General features: G+C 31.5%; 1 protein-coding gene across 2 annotated transcripts; it reads right to left on the reverse strand.

Annotated features, from left to right (window-relative positions):
• Positions 1–4385: 4385 nt before the first annotated feature.
• Positions 4386–7463, reverse strand: LOC110103381 (EKC/KEOPS complex subunit bud32). Of its 2 annotated transcripts, none has more exons than XM_020832068.2 (6): positions 7248–7463; positions 7057–7170; positions 6010–6288; positions 5454–5567; positions 5063–5135; positions 4386–4701 (listed from the first exon to the last, which is right to left on the reverse strand). In XM_020832068.2, exons 1-6 carry the CDS (start codon positions 7308–7310, stop codon positions 4664–4666), a joined length of 681 nt encoding a protein of 226 aa, XP_020687727.1. In that variant the 5' UTR covers positions 7311–7463; the 3' UTR covers positions 4386–4663. The 2 variants fall into 2 exon arrangements, with proteins under 2 accessions (XP_020687727.1, XP_028554001.1); XM_028698168.1 differs by having other exon boundaries at positions 7259–7455.
• Positions 7464–14639: the final 7176 nt, after the last annotated feature.

The following is a 14639-nucleotide window of genomic DNA, read 5'->3' on the forward strand; positions in this document are numbered from 1 at the left end:
AATCAAAATGAATCACATGCTATTTTTAATTCAATGAGTGTGAAAATGGATAAAACTAATGGTTAAATGGAGAATCAACCTAACATTAGAGAATGAAATCTATAGTGTGAACATCATTATGGTTTTCACCTTTGAATAGTTATGAAATATATATAGTTGCTTTATATGAATGATTCAAATTTTCTTCAAGCTCTTTTGTAAAGTCAATCCCACCTTTTATGTCCTCTTGCATATAAACCTTCCATCTCTTCCTAGTGAAGGCATCATCCTATATCATTAATTGATTTTTCTACCGCATTGAAGATCATAGTTCTTTATCGATACTCATCTTCCTTTTTTAAGATACTTGAGTCATTAAGATAAACTCACATATGCAAGCTTCGAACCCAAAATCTCCTGGTTAATAGCCCATGCCCCCAACCAATAAACCAAGATGAGCTACGTAAAATTCTTCTTCCTCAATCATATACGAAGTAGAAACTTCAAATTGTTAATGTCTCCTTCGTCAAAATTGTCAACGAATAGCTTCCATGCATATTCATGATGTTGTGCTTGATTCTAGTGTATCCTACGAGTTTTAAGATTGAGTGTTATAGTATGGGTTGCCTCTACGCTATAGGTCTAAATGATCACTTGAGATTTGACATATCCTCCATGTTAGATTTTTGTGTCACATGAAAATTTAATTTCAATTAGCTAAATTTTTTGGCAAAACTTACTTTTAATTTTCACGCATATATTTGAATTTTATCACACATGCTCCAAAAAATCTTAACTCATTTTATCTATCACTGGAATTATTTTCTATAAAATTGTAAATTTATTTTAAAAAAAGTTTAAAATAAATTTATAATTCAATAATTAATTAAATCACTAAATACATCATTAATTTTTATAACCAAGATTAGCTCTTGGTTTTTATCACCATTGAATATAAAGCATTTTTTCAATACAAAATTGATATATTATATGGTATATTTATATTTTAAAATATATTAAAAAGCATTTATTTAAAAGTTCTCCATTGTCACATTTATATCTGGCCCTTTACCTAATTTTGATCAGCTAAGTTCCATGGGAGACCAGATTAATCATTAATTAGTTAGAAGCATTAATTAGTTAGAAGTGGATTTTAAATAATTTAGGCTTTATTTGGGATAACTTTCTTACTATTTTTTAAAGTAGTTTTCTAATAAAAAAATTATAGTTCAATAAATTTTTATATTAAAAAACTGCTTTAAAAATCAGTAAAAAAATTGTTCCAAACAAAATCTTAATATCTATTTGGAACGGCTACAATATCTTATAAGGTTGATTGTGAAGTTATTATAACGAAAATAACTTTACTACTATAATTGTAAAAAATAAATTTCACTACAAATTTTTCTAAGAAATAGTAAGAAAGCTGCAATAAAATAATACCCAAATAAAATAATGATTATTATCGAAAAAGCAACCAAGTGGTCTAAAAATTGTTCCAAATAGATCATAAATAAAATTGCTAAGTTCTTAAAACATTTTACAGACTTGATTAGCCACCATCAAAACTTCGTTCGACCACCTGATTACCATCATTGAACTTTACTGATTCTTCTCGCGAACGCTGCACTCAAATAGAAAATTTTCACTATATCTTACAATGTTCGACCAATTCTCCAATTAATTGTAATTTTATTATTTTCAAGTTAAGGAATAGGTCTATCTTTGTAATTACTCAGATATAGTGAAATTTTTTCACCTAGGTAAGGCCTTGTGACTTTTCCCACTCCAAGTTTTCCATGGTTTTTCACATAAAAAATTATGATATTCCCTTATCATCTTATCAACTTGCGTGTTAAATTTTCGTGCATCGCTAAAACGAAAAACTCAAATTGGAAGTGAAATAGACGAGGATATTGTTAATATAATTCAAGTTGAATGGTTGAAATAGATGACTCCATCGTGTTTGATGTGTGAAAGAAAAGTCCCCCTCAAATTTAAAGAGAAATTCTATAAGATAGTGATTAAACCTGCAATACTTTATAGTGCAAAATCTTGGCCAGTAAGAGAGAACTATAATATTAAGTTGTGTTACAAAGATGACGACGATCAGGTGGATGAATGACTTCCTCTTAGAGACATGATACGAAATAAACATATACGTGAAAGGGAAAAGATTAGAGAGTGTTGCCTTAGATGGTTTTATCACATAAAACGACGACTTTCCAATGACCAAGTTAGGAAAGTATACATATTATATTTGACTTATATTAAGAAAGGTAGATATAAACTTAAGACTTAGAAAATATTAGAAATGACATTTATTATATTTAAATGAGACTTTCACTTTTAACATGACACAATGAAGAAAAAAATTTATGTAGCCAACCCCACATAGTGGGATAAAAATTTGATGTGATTTTTTTTTTTTTTTTGTTGCTAAGACGAAAAATTCACTAACTCTATCACCGTGAATCTTTCAGCCGGCAACAAAAATAAAGAAAAACCAATAACAAATATAAACAAATCATTTCACCAACACTATGAGTTTCACCATATTGTAAAAAATTTCATTTCAGGCCCAACTTAATCTTCGATGGGGTCAGCTCATTTTTCATATTTGTGCGCAAAAAAAAAAATTATAAGCTGCCTCTCAAACATACTTTCTATTCTGATTTCTCAAAAACATAACTTTTCTAAATCAAATGCAGTAAAAAATAGAAAGAAAAAAATGTCAAAATTTTGCAACCAAACAAATACGCTACTTTAAAGGAATTGCTTCTCCCACCATACAAACAGTTTAAAGGCCTATAAATAAGCCCTTGGGGTCTATTTAGAATAGCCATAATTTTTTTTGGTCTAAATACATGTGACAAAATGTTATCAAGTCCTGTTGGGGAGCCATCATCAAATCACATGTATTTCTTCATAACTAATTATCTGACTTTTGAAGCTTTGTAGTCCCCTCAAGATCAAAACAAATCTTATGTAGAGTATAAAATCAAAGTTTATCTCAGCTACAGAATTAAAAGATATCTTGGATTCTTAGCAAAAGTAAAATGGTTTCTTACAATCAAGTAGAAATGTCCGGTCCGGTTTTCAAAACCTTGATTAGAACTACAATGCTTTATGGTGCAAAATATTGGCTAGTAAGAGAGAAGTATAATATTAAGTTAAGTATTACAAAGATGAAGATGATCAGGTGAATGAATAACTTTACTCTTAGAGACATGATATCAAATAAACATATACGTGAAAGGGTTGGAGTGACTCCAGTGGAAGAAAATGTTAGAGAGTGTTGCCTTAGATGGTTTGATCACATAAAACGACGACTTTCCAATGACCAAGTTAGGAAAGTAGATATATTAGATTTGACTTATGTTAAGAAAGATAGGATATAAACTAATGACTTAGAAAATATTAAAAATGACATTTATTATATTTAAATGAGACTTTCACTTTTAACATGACAAAATGAAGAAAAAAAATTAATGTAGCCAACTCCATATAGTGGTATAAAGATTTGATGTGATTTTTGTTGTTTTTGTTGCTAAGACGAAAAAATCACTAACTCTATCACCGTGAATCTTTCAGCCCGCAACAATAATAAAGCAACACCAATAACAAATATAAACAAATCATTTCACCAACACTCATGAGTTTCACCATATTGCAAAAAAAAATTCATTTCACGTCCAACTTAAACTTCAATGGGGTCAGCTCATTTTTCATATTTGTGCGAAAAATTTTTTTTTTCTAAGCTGCCTCTCAAACATAATTTCTATTCTGATTTCTCAAAAACATAACTTTTCTAAATCAAATGCAGTAAAAAATAGAAAGAAAAAAATGTCAAAATTTTGTAACCAAACAAATACGCTACTTTAAAGGAATTGCTTCTCCCACCATACAAACAGTTTAAATGCCTATAAATAAGCCCTGGGGTCTATTTAGAATAGCCATAATTTTTTGTAAATTTTTTTTGTAAAACTGTTCTACGGAAAGTAATTTTTTTTAAAACAGCTGACAGATAACTTCATAGCACAAAAATTCATTGAAAATGATAAGAAAACAATAATCAAACAGAACTATAATTACTATTTAAAAAATAAAACAGTAAGAAAATTATTACAAATAGATTCTTAGTCGTATAACTAAAGAGTTTCATGGTAGTGGTCTCCCTTTTCAATGACAACAAAATATAGATAAGGAAATTAAAAAAAAAAATCTACAAGAAACTCAAAAGAAAAACAAAATTCAAGCATAGTTCATCTTGTGGCAACAAAATGTTATTTCTAAACATAATAAATAGACACTAAAAAGCCACAATGAAAGGATAAGATGCAACCCATCAAGTCCTGTTGGGGAGCCATCATCAAGTCACATGTATTTCTTCATAACTAATTATCTGACTTTTGAAGCTTTGTAGTCCCCTCAAGATCAAAACAAATCTTATGTAGAGTATAAAATCAAAGTTTATCTCAGCTACAGAATTAAAAGATATCTTGGATTCTTAGCAAAAGTAAAATGGTTTCTTACAATCAAGTAGAAAGCTACAAGTTTGCCTTAAAACAAATCTTATGTAGTCTTAACATCCAAGCAAGTAAAATGGCATCTTACATTTAAGTAGAAAATTACAAAGGATGTTGCTGAAGTGAATGGGATGAGCTTTTGTTCTGGAGAAGAATCATCCTACCATCGTTCGCTTCCGCCCTCGCAATCTCACTTTTATGGAAGAAAAAGAAAAGAAAAGACTAAGCATTAGTTAAATATTTAGGGTCTATTTAGAACAATTTTCGATCGTTTTACTTTTTATATAATAATCATAATCTTATTTGGTTACTACGCTATTATTATTTTTTAGAAACTTTATGATGGGAAATAATTTACTCATATGTGGTAATTGTTAAAAAACTATTATCCGATCTTTTTCAAAAGAAAAAGTTTCATAACACCCACAAAGTTCTAAAAAATTCTTACTTCCCCTAGAAAAGCTCTATAGCAAAATTTACACAAAATTGCAGCCATCGCAAACGGACTCCAAGAAGATGAGAGAGGCTATAATGTGAGTTTATATTATTCATACCCTGAGCTAACTTGTTCATTGTAGATGACCACTGCTTTGAAGACTTCCTATATGCAGCAAGTATTATATCCATCTGCTCAAATGATAAATAGCTTCTCTTAGCAACCACATTAGTACATGCTAAGTTCTTATAATAAATTAGCAGTCACTGAATAGCCAGGGAATTTAGTTGTACAATACTGATATGAGAGGTTAGCACATACAGAACACTGCATGAATTCAAAAGTTTTTTAACTTTAAAGATAATTAACACATTAATTTATAAAACTTAGAAGAAAAAAAAGTACTTTTCTGCAATCACTTTTGATATAACAAAATAAATGATGAAAGAGAGGGAGAAATCAACAAATAAAAATAGAATTTCCGAGTAAATGGGAATAATATGACTTACCACATTCCCACATGAAGAATGCATAGCTAATAAAGCTCTCTCTAACACGTATAGATCAACAGCTTTGTCCTCAGGAATAGTTGATGTGAAACTTAGACCAAAGTCAATTAGCACCTGGAAGAACCATGTGAACTTGTTATGATCTACATGAATATATGACCCTACAACAGGAGGGAGATCCAACACTTAGGAAATAGCTTATCTAAAAGAGATGTAGGGTCCATTTGGGGTGGTTCCATTTGTCTGTAAAAGTGATTTTATAAGCTGCTTAACTATTATGGGAAATATATATGTTTTAAAAGTTATTGTGGGTATTATATTTTTTCTCTTTTGAAAAAGTCAAATAACATCCTTATGATTACTACATTCTAACAAATATTGTTCAAAAAAGTCGGTACTAATCATAAAATTTATGAAAAGTAACATGATTATGGCCACACAAAATTGTAACTGACTTTAAAAAATAATAATAAAGTTGTGAAAAAAACTGCTCCAAAGAGACCAATAATATGCAGTTAAAATGCTAAAAAATATATATTTCATCAAAATCTCTCACCAATTGATTAGTCCCTTCACGAATAATCATATTTGATGTCGTCAAATCACCATGAATTAGACCGCCATCATGCAATTTCCCAATAGCAACACCGATTTGTTTGGCGAGTTCATTCATCAACTCCTCATTTATGCCATACAACCCAAAGTCAAGGAGTATGTCTTTCACAGCTTTTCCTTCCACAAATTCAAGTGTAAGCGTATGCAGCAATGGATCAATAGCATATAGGACAGGAGTGGGAACACCAAGTTTTCTTGCTTTTGTCATACAGCGAGCTTCCTGCTCCAAATATCAAGTGGTTTTATGTAATAATTTTCTGAAAACGGAAAATGGGCATAATGGATTTCCCAACAAAACACAAATGGAAGTTTGGCATTAAAACCATGCTTCAGGCAAAAAAATATATGCAAAAGATATAATGTGGCATTCAAAATATGAACCCTGGTTAAACCAATCACCACCTCCCCACCCCCACCCCCACAGGTGGAAACCCCTTTATGTCGGAGGGCAATTGCCATCCCTAAAAAAAAATTTGCTATTTTATTCTTGAGGTAATTTGTCCTCCTCTATTTATTTTTTAGTCTTTATTAAAATGATTTTTAGGCAATTGCCCCTCCTAAAAGTTTTAAAATACTATAGTCTTTAGGCAAGTGCCCCTAGCAAATAGTAAATAGAATTCAACATTTTATTTATTAATTTAAATTCCAAAAATATCATTAGTCATTACAACCAAAATTTATTCCAGGGTACGTTGCCCCTTGACCCCGCGACCTGACCGGGCATGTCTAACCCCGCCAGGGAGCGCTGGCCTCTTGGACCCTCGATATATCTGCGAAGCGTGCGACAATTAAGGATATGAACAAATAGGGGTCGCTATTGATCAATTCTCTTGTAGTGAAGGGTCAAGCCAAATTCTAGGCAACAAAAACAGTTACTTATAAGTTTGCCCCTCCTGAAAATTAAGGTTGGTTCTGCCCCTGCCCACCTCTAACATTAACACAACACTAGAAAAGAAATATATAAAGAAGAATAATTATAATTACTTACGGCATTCAGACGTCTAAGAGTCAATTTTGAGTCCAGAGCAGGATGTCTATACTTCTTTGAAAAGCGATTTTTAACAATTGATCGACGCCCTACAAAGTCTGAATCGAAGATCCTCTGAAAAAATATCAATTACGCACTTACAACCTACACAACATGAAAAAAAAGCAATTTTTTCATAATAATTATCTTACAGCTTCGGCACCTTGCTTCAGCAAAACTCCAAAACTCTCGATTTGCTCTTGATCAACCTCCATTTTGACTTGTATAAATGGAGAAAAACAAAATGAAAATAGGACTACTAAATTATCCAAAAAGCTGAATGTGAGCAAATACAGAAACTGAATTATATTTCAATCATTAAGCATACAAATCATAAAAGCACGAAAAGGTCAATATTGCTACCATCTAGGAAAATAAATAATTTGATAATTAGTGTTATAACTAATAATTAAATTATTTGATAATTAATTAGATAATTGCTAGTGTAATTAAAAATTTTAAACTATTAAATCATTAGTTGGATTATTAGTTAAATAATTAATTATTTCAAACAATAATTAATTAATTATTGATATTATCAATATAGTTTAGAAAATCAAATCTTATTACATTATACTTAAATAAAATAATTTTGATAATTAGTATTATACTAATAATTAACTTATTTGAATAATTAATTTGATTTTCTAATTTAAATTATTTAAATTCATTATAATTTAATTGATGATTAATTATATTATAAATTAAATAAGTAGTACTAACACTCAAGATTAAATTCAAAAATAACTTAATTTTTAAGATTTTTTAAAAGAAATGAACCGCCCATAAATTCTGATTAACTGTGCAAAAAAGTATAACAAAATTTAACTAGATTTAATATCTTGTCAAATTTTTGTCGTGAATTTAATACACAGATTTACTACTAAAGGGTGTTTGGATACAGGATTTAGGCGGATTTGAGAGCGGTTGTTTGAGCTAAATCAGCCAAACGGAAAATGCAATATACCAAGATTCACAGTAAATCAGGAGCCGTGGTTGACGGAAAATTCCCTCTTTGGGTAAATGCCGGAATTACGAATCCTTCTGTTCGGCGGATTTACGGATTTGGCCTAAGATGCGTTCGAAGGGATAAAGGTTCCTTCACTAGAACGAGCTCCCGTTGTTGCTGTCGATCAAAAATGTCGTAATCTCCGCTCCAACAGGAAGGTAAAGTCGTCGAAGGAGAGAAGTCGAACAGCGCGAAGTAAGAACTCGTGAAAACTTCTACAACTCCTGCGTACGAAACGAAGCCGAAAGAAATAGAGAAAGGGAGATGGCAAAAGCGCAAAAGCCTAGACTCCCGTAAGTTGATGTTGGATAACTTAATTAATAAATTTCAAAATATTAATACTTAAGTAAACTAATTGAATAATTAATTAAATTATTAGTTAACTATTTAGTTATTTTAAAATAATTAATAGGATTAAATATGATTTTAAATGAAAATAATTATTATAAAATATTATAAATAATAACTAAACGTATTAAATTTTTTAACCACCTTAAATATTTTAATTATTTCAAAAATATATGTCAAATATTATTAAAATTTATCATAAATATTATCATACAATTTTCAAGATTTAATCCTCTCATGAAACCCTACTTAAAAGAAATGATGTGTGTATTAAATTCTACTAAAGTTAAATCTACTTGTTGCCCAACAGCCCTAATATTTCTAAGGAGAAAATTAAAGGACGGTATTATAATCATTAAACATAAGTTAATGGCAATAAAGCTTTTCTTAAACCAGGCCCCGATGTTAGAAGTCCTTGGCACAGCAAATTATTGGGTCAGGTGACCGAATGCAGATATGGGTCTGGATATTAATAAAATATTATTTTAAAATTAACGCAACTAAAGCGCAGGTAAAACGCAACTAAAGCGCAAGTCAAAAAGCGCAACTAAAGCGCAACCAAAGCGCAAGTCAAAAAACGCAACTAAAGCGCAAGGTGACGCAGCAAATTTTTATTAGATGTCCGAACTGATTTTCCGCCTCCGATCACCTGACCCAATAATTTGCCCCTCGGCACAGCCAGATACGCCATTCAGAAACTACAATTCCAGGATTAATTTGTGACTGGAAGCAAGATAAATGATTACCGAGGTTCTTGTCCAAATTCCTTGCGAAACCGGTTAACCGCTGGAGGAACCTTCAAACGCTGCTTGAGGACCCTCCTCCGCCACTGGATTCTCACTACCTTAGGCCATTTCACGAAGCGGTGAATATCCCTCTTAGGACGCAGAGCCCCAGCAATCACAAACAAGATTAGGGTTTCGTGGACGGCTTGAGAAGAGGCTGGTGAGTTCTAAACAAAGAAATTATGTCGTTCACTGAAGTTCAAGCACAACCCTCGCCGTCGGATGCCCTGCACCGATCAGATGCTCCTGACCGTTGGATACAACAACTATAAGCTTTTATACTTTATCCCACAAAGTAAGGTTTTTTCATCACTTTATTTTGATAATATTCAAATTTTCATTTAAATCTAATAAATAAAATATCATTTTTAATACTTTTTTAACTAGATTTTTACTTTTTTTAGAAAACTTTTTTACTACTTCTTAAAATAATTTTTTAGTACAAAAAATTCTTTAAAAAACAGCAAAAAAATCATCCCAAATGAAGACGAACAGATTTCTTCATGCTTTGAAAAACAGTTTTTTAATACCAAATTCTTAAATTCAATACATTTTTTATTAAAAAACTACCTCATAAAGTAATAAAAAATATGTCCCAAATAAAAACTAAATCTTGTTTGGTCTCCATATTTCTTAATATAAGATGTATCTAATACAACTAGATTAAAAAGGAAATTTTTATTTTTTTTAATTTGTAGGTTTAGTTTAAAGCGCATTTATTTTCATTTTAATTTTAATAATTCTAATAACATGCATTTTATGCACATTCAATTAAACTTTAATATTAAATAATTTATAATGTAAATTAATTTAATAAATTTAATCTAAAAACTTTCTTTTAAGTATTATGATCCTCTTCTCATCCATTCCCTTCAATTAAACAATCCCAAAATAAAAATAGAGAAAAATTAATAAATTGATAAACAATTTCTAATAAATTAAAGAAAGAAGTGTTGGAAAGAAAAATCCTTCGTTCTTAAGATAAATCCTTCAATACAATAAAAAACGAATGTAAGTTAAGATCAAGAAGTGCTATTCCAAATCTACAATTATTTTATGCATCTCAAAGCACCAGGGGGAAAATAGTCATTTAATATGAATAAGAAAGCTAATGTGCTCTAATTTTCACCTCAGCTACACCATAAAACCAATATTTAGTTAATATAATTGGATTAGATATAAGTTGCTCTAACTAAGTTCATCTATTACTCCAATCAACATAAACCCTAAAATTGGTATAGAATATATTTATAAATTCTACAAGGACAGCTTCAAGGAAGTTTTTTGCTTTTCCATTTTGTGCATTCCTTGAGTTTTCATTCTTTTCGGGCATTTTCCGTCGATGGCCGGCAAGCGATTAGTGGATCCCGATTTTCTGGATGGTAAGACCTCTTCTAGGTCATTTCGTAATGCTTTATCTGGTAGTTCTTCCTCTTTTCCTGACCTTAAAACCACTTCTCGTCGTGGTTTGCCCTCGTGGATTTCGAAGACTGAAATTCTAGCTATCACTGTTCCTTTTGAATTCGCTTTGGTTAGAAACTTTCCTACCCATAGACCCTCCCTTGAAGCTATTCAAAAATTTTTCTTAAACCTTAAGCTTATTGGTGAGTTTTCGGCAACTGTTCTAAATTTTAAGCATGTATTAATCAAGCTTGTGATCGATTTGGATTACTGTCGTGTCTTTGCACACAGCTCCTATTTTATTAACAATTGCTACATAAAGATGATTAAGTGGTCGCCTTTGTTTGACGTGGATGTTGAGTCACCCATTATTTTTATTTGGGTATTATTCCCTAATTTGAGACCCCATTTATTCTTGCCTAGGATTCTTCATGGTCTTGGTTCTATGTTTGGCTTCCCCCTTAAAATTGATCATGTTACATCCATTGGTTTTAGACCTGCGATTGCACGTGTTTTGGTGGAATTAGATGTTACCAAATATTTTCCCAATAAGGTGTGGGTTGGTCCAAATTGTTTGGGTTATATCCAGTTCGTGGTTATGGTAAATTTTCATGCGTACTTCTCTTACTGTAAAGCTTTGGGTCATTCGAAATCTGAATGCAATATCTTGCACCCCAATTTGCTTAAAGCACATACTAATGTGGATGTTAATCCTATTGATACTGAGCTAATCAATACTGGTAACAAAATCCCCTGGAATGTTAATCTTAATGATACCAATTCTAATGATCTTTTGTCTTTGGGTGATGAGGGCCATTTGGTTGTGCTCGATACAGATGCTATGCTTCATCCTCATGAGTAAGTCGTTAATGGAATTGATGTGTCGTTGCCTGTTGCTTTGCTTGCAGATACTTCCTATGAAAATAATGAGATTGTAGCTGAAGTTGTGAGGCTCATTCACGTGGAATTAATAAGGATGTTGTTGAGGGTGTTGTTGATGTTTCTGTGGAGGGTTTGGAGTCTCCTGCTGTTGACTTGGAGAGGGCTTTTGTGCCTGCGAGTTGCTCTCTGTCAATTTCCCCTAATGTTGTTGAGAAGTCCTCTAATATTTGTGTTTCTTGTGATAATCTAGCAGGATAGTTTTTAGGTCAGTATGGTGTTAATAAAGTGGTGGTTGTTGGTTCTTCTGAGCTAGGTAATACATCGGTAAGTGTGCATTTTAGTGTGATTGAGCCTGCTCATTTTGTTGATGTCCCAATTTCTCTAATTTCCATTGATGAGCTAAAAGCTCATGTGGCTAGCAGGTTGATAGATTCCTCTCGTGATCCTTCTGACTAGTTGAATGATTCCTCTTCTTGTGGGGGAGGGATGAGGGATGTTTTGGCAGAACCGATTGACAAGTTTCATGAATTATATAGTTTGCATGTGAGTCATTCTGTTGATAAAGCTTTCTCCTTTGGTGGAGGCAAGCGTCGTAGAAGTAAAACCAAATAATGTGTTGGGCAATTTCTTTTGATTGGGTTGGACTTTCCTTTCTTGGGTGGTTTGGCTTTTCGGGTATGCGGATGTGGTTGGTTTTCGTTGGTTTGGATGTTGATGCCGGGGGTTTATTTTTCTTGGGCAATGATGAGGCATTTCTGCTCTCCACCTGCTCGGTTTGGCTTGTGGCAACCACTGTTGGTGTATGCTTAGTGGATGTTATTTGGGATGCAGCTATGCTTAGTCTGTTTGGGACTTCCTCTACGTGGCCGGTGGCCTAATGCTTATTCCTCCTTTGGATGGCCTTTGTCTATTGTTGGGTGGTTTCAGAATTCGCCATTAACTAAGCCCAGAGTCATTGTGTCTAGGATTATTACTATTATTTCTTTGAGGCTATTTTTTTCTTGTATATGTTGTATTGTCCTTTATTGGACTAATTTAGCTAGCTTGTATCTTCCCTTTTTATTGGAATAAAATCTCCATTATTAAAAAAAAAAATCTACAAGAACAAGTTAGAAATTGATAGTAATATTTAGCTAAAATGTCATATAATATGATAAGTCTTCATAGGATAAAAAATTAGACAGATGATTCTTTATTCATATCCAAAAATCTAAGAATATGAAGGCCTTTGTTGATATTATCGGCCTGGACGATCTCAATATCGTCCCGGACGATCCTGGGAGGAAAATCCAAGTCAGAAAGGAACAGTAAGGGAACGAGGTCTCACAATAACTTTCTTATTATTTTTTAAAATAAATTTTTAATCAAAAAAAAATTTAAACTAGTAATTTTTATACTAAAGAATTGGTTTAGAAAATAAAAAGAAAAATGTCCTAAAGAAGAGAAATTATTACATGTGGTCACCAGACCAGCTGGAGGCCAATCGTCATGTCACCCGATATACAATGATACACCCGATATACAATGATATACAATAATTACTCTTTTACTACACATACTCACAAAAACAGAACGGTTCTCCTATTCAGACTCCTCATATAATAATCTCTCTAAGCCCCAAACCTTTGGATGAAAAAAAAAAAAGATTGATCATTTGGCTCAAGCACTCATAAGCAAATCTATTTATAAACAAATTTCAACAAAAAACTTCGAAAGTCAATTTGCTCAATAGATCTTCTAAGTTTTGCTGATTATGTCTTAATTAAGATTGATGCATCAAATATATAATCATTTTTTTGTAATCATTCGAACCCCTCATTTCAAAGGGCTTAAGATCTTTTTTCGTACCGAGTTTTTTGAAAAAACTCGGTACAACTAGGTACTCGGTACAAGCGCGTTTTTTGCCCAAACCGAACGTAGAGGAACGTACGTTCACTGGATAAAATAAAAGTTCCATTTCAAAGGGCTTAAGATCTTTTTTCCTAAAGCTTCAGAGCGCCAATTTGAGTACAACGATAAAGGCTTCGTTTGGACAGCTTTCATACTACTTCTTAATGTAACTTTTAATATAAAAATTAAAATTTAATAATTTATAATAGAAAGCTATTTTAAGAAATAATAAAAAATTATCCCAAACTTGAGCCTAACTTAGTATTGCAAGACCACTTGTACCATAATAATATTTTGCCAGATTTTTTTTGTGCAAAATAATTAATTTGTTTGTTTTTTTTTTTCGGGAAAAACTTAGTGTTTGAAATAACTATAGATTTTTAAAAAGTTGATTATAAACTATTCTCAAAATAAAATTTTCGAAAACTATATAAATAACAACTTACTAGTAGAAAAATTTCTTTAAAAACTTAAAAAAAAAAAACAGTTGCAAAATATAAATTATGATTACAATCTAAAATATAAAATAATAAAAAAATATCTCAAATAAACTCTTAATCTACTTTTATCTCATAAACCTAAGCTTCGTTTGGGACGGCTTTCATTCTGCTTCTTAAAGCTACTTCTTATAACAAAAGTTTTAATTTTTATAAAAAAAAAATTACTTTAAGAAGCAGACAGAAAACTGTCTCAAATGAAGCCTTAATATTAGGTTACACTCACCCATAATAAGAGTACATAGATTGTCGGGTCCTTTATTATTAGCTCATGAGCAGGGAGTCCAGAAGAGAATCAGAAAAGCCCTTAAGAAAAAAAAAAAGAATTAAAAAAAAAAAAGCAATAGCTCTCCAAGTAGAAGAATCTAATGAATCCACTACTGGAAGTGAAAGAATGGTGAAAGAGCTATCCATGATTTTAAGATAAATAGGATCAATGCAGAAGAAGAGACAATAAATGTATCAGAAGTCAAGAAGTTCTTAAAATAAACATTAGGAGTTTTTTGGGAAAAATGGAATTAGATGCAATCAATGCAAGAACAAAAAACCAAATCAAATAGGATTGCTCAGATCTAATAGAAGACAGTATCAAGAGAATGACTGTATGTAGAAGAACGATCAGTAAAAGAAATAGAAGATGAAAAAGAAGACCTTGTGGGAGAATTCAAATTCAGAATCATCATCAATATCAAGAGATTCAGAACAGAAGGAAACTCATTCATCGTGACTCGA

The sequence above is a fragment of the Dendrobium catenatum genome, unplaced genomic scaffold (assembly GCF_001605985.2).
Source record: "Dendrobium catenatum unplaced genomic scaffold, ASM160598v2 fragScaff_scaffold_1056, whole genome shotgun sequence".
NCBI lineage: Eukaryota > Viridiplantae > Streptophyta > Magnoliopsida > Asparagales > Orchidaceae > Dendrobium > Dendrobium catenatum.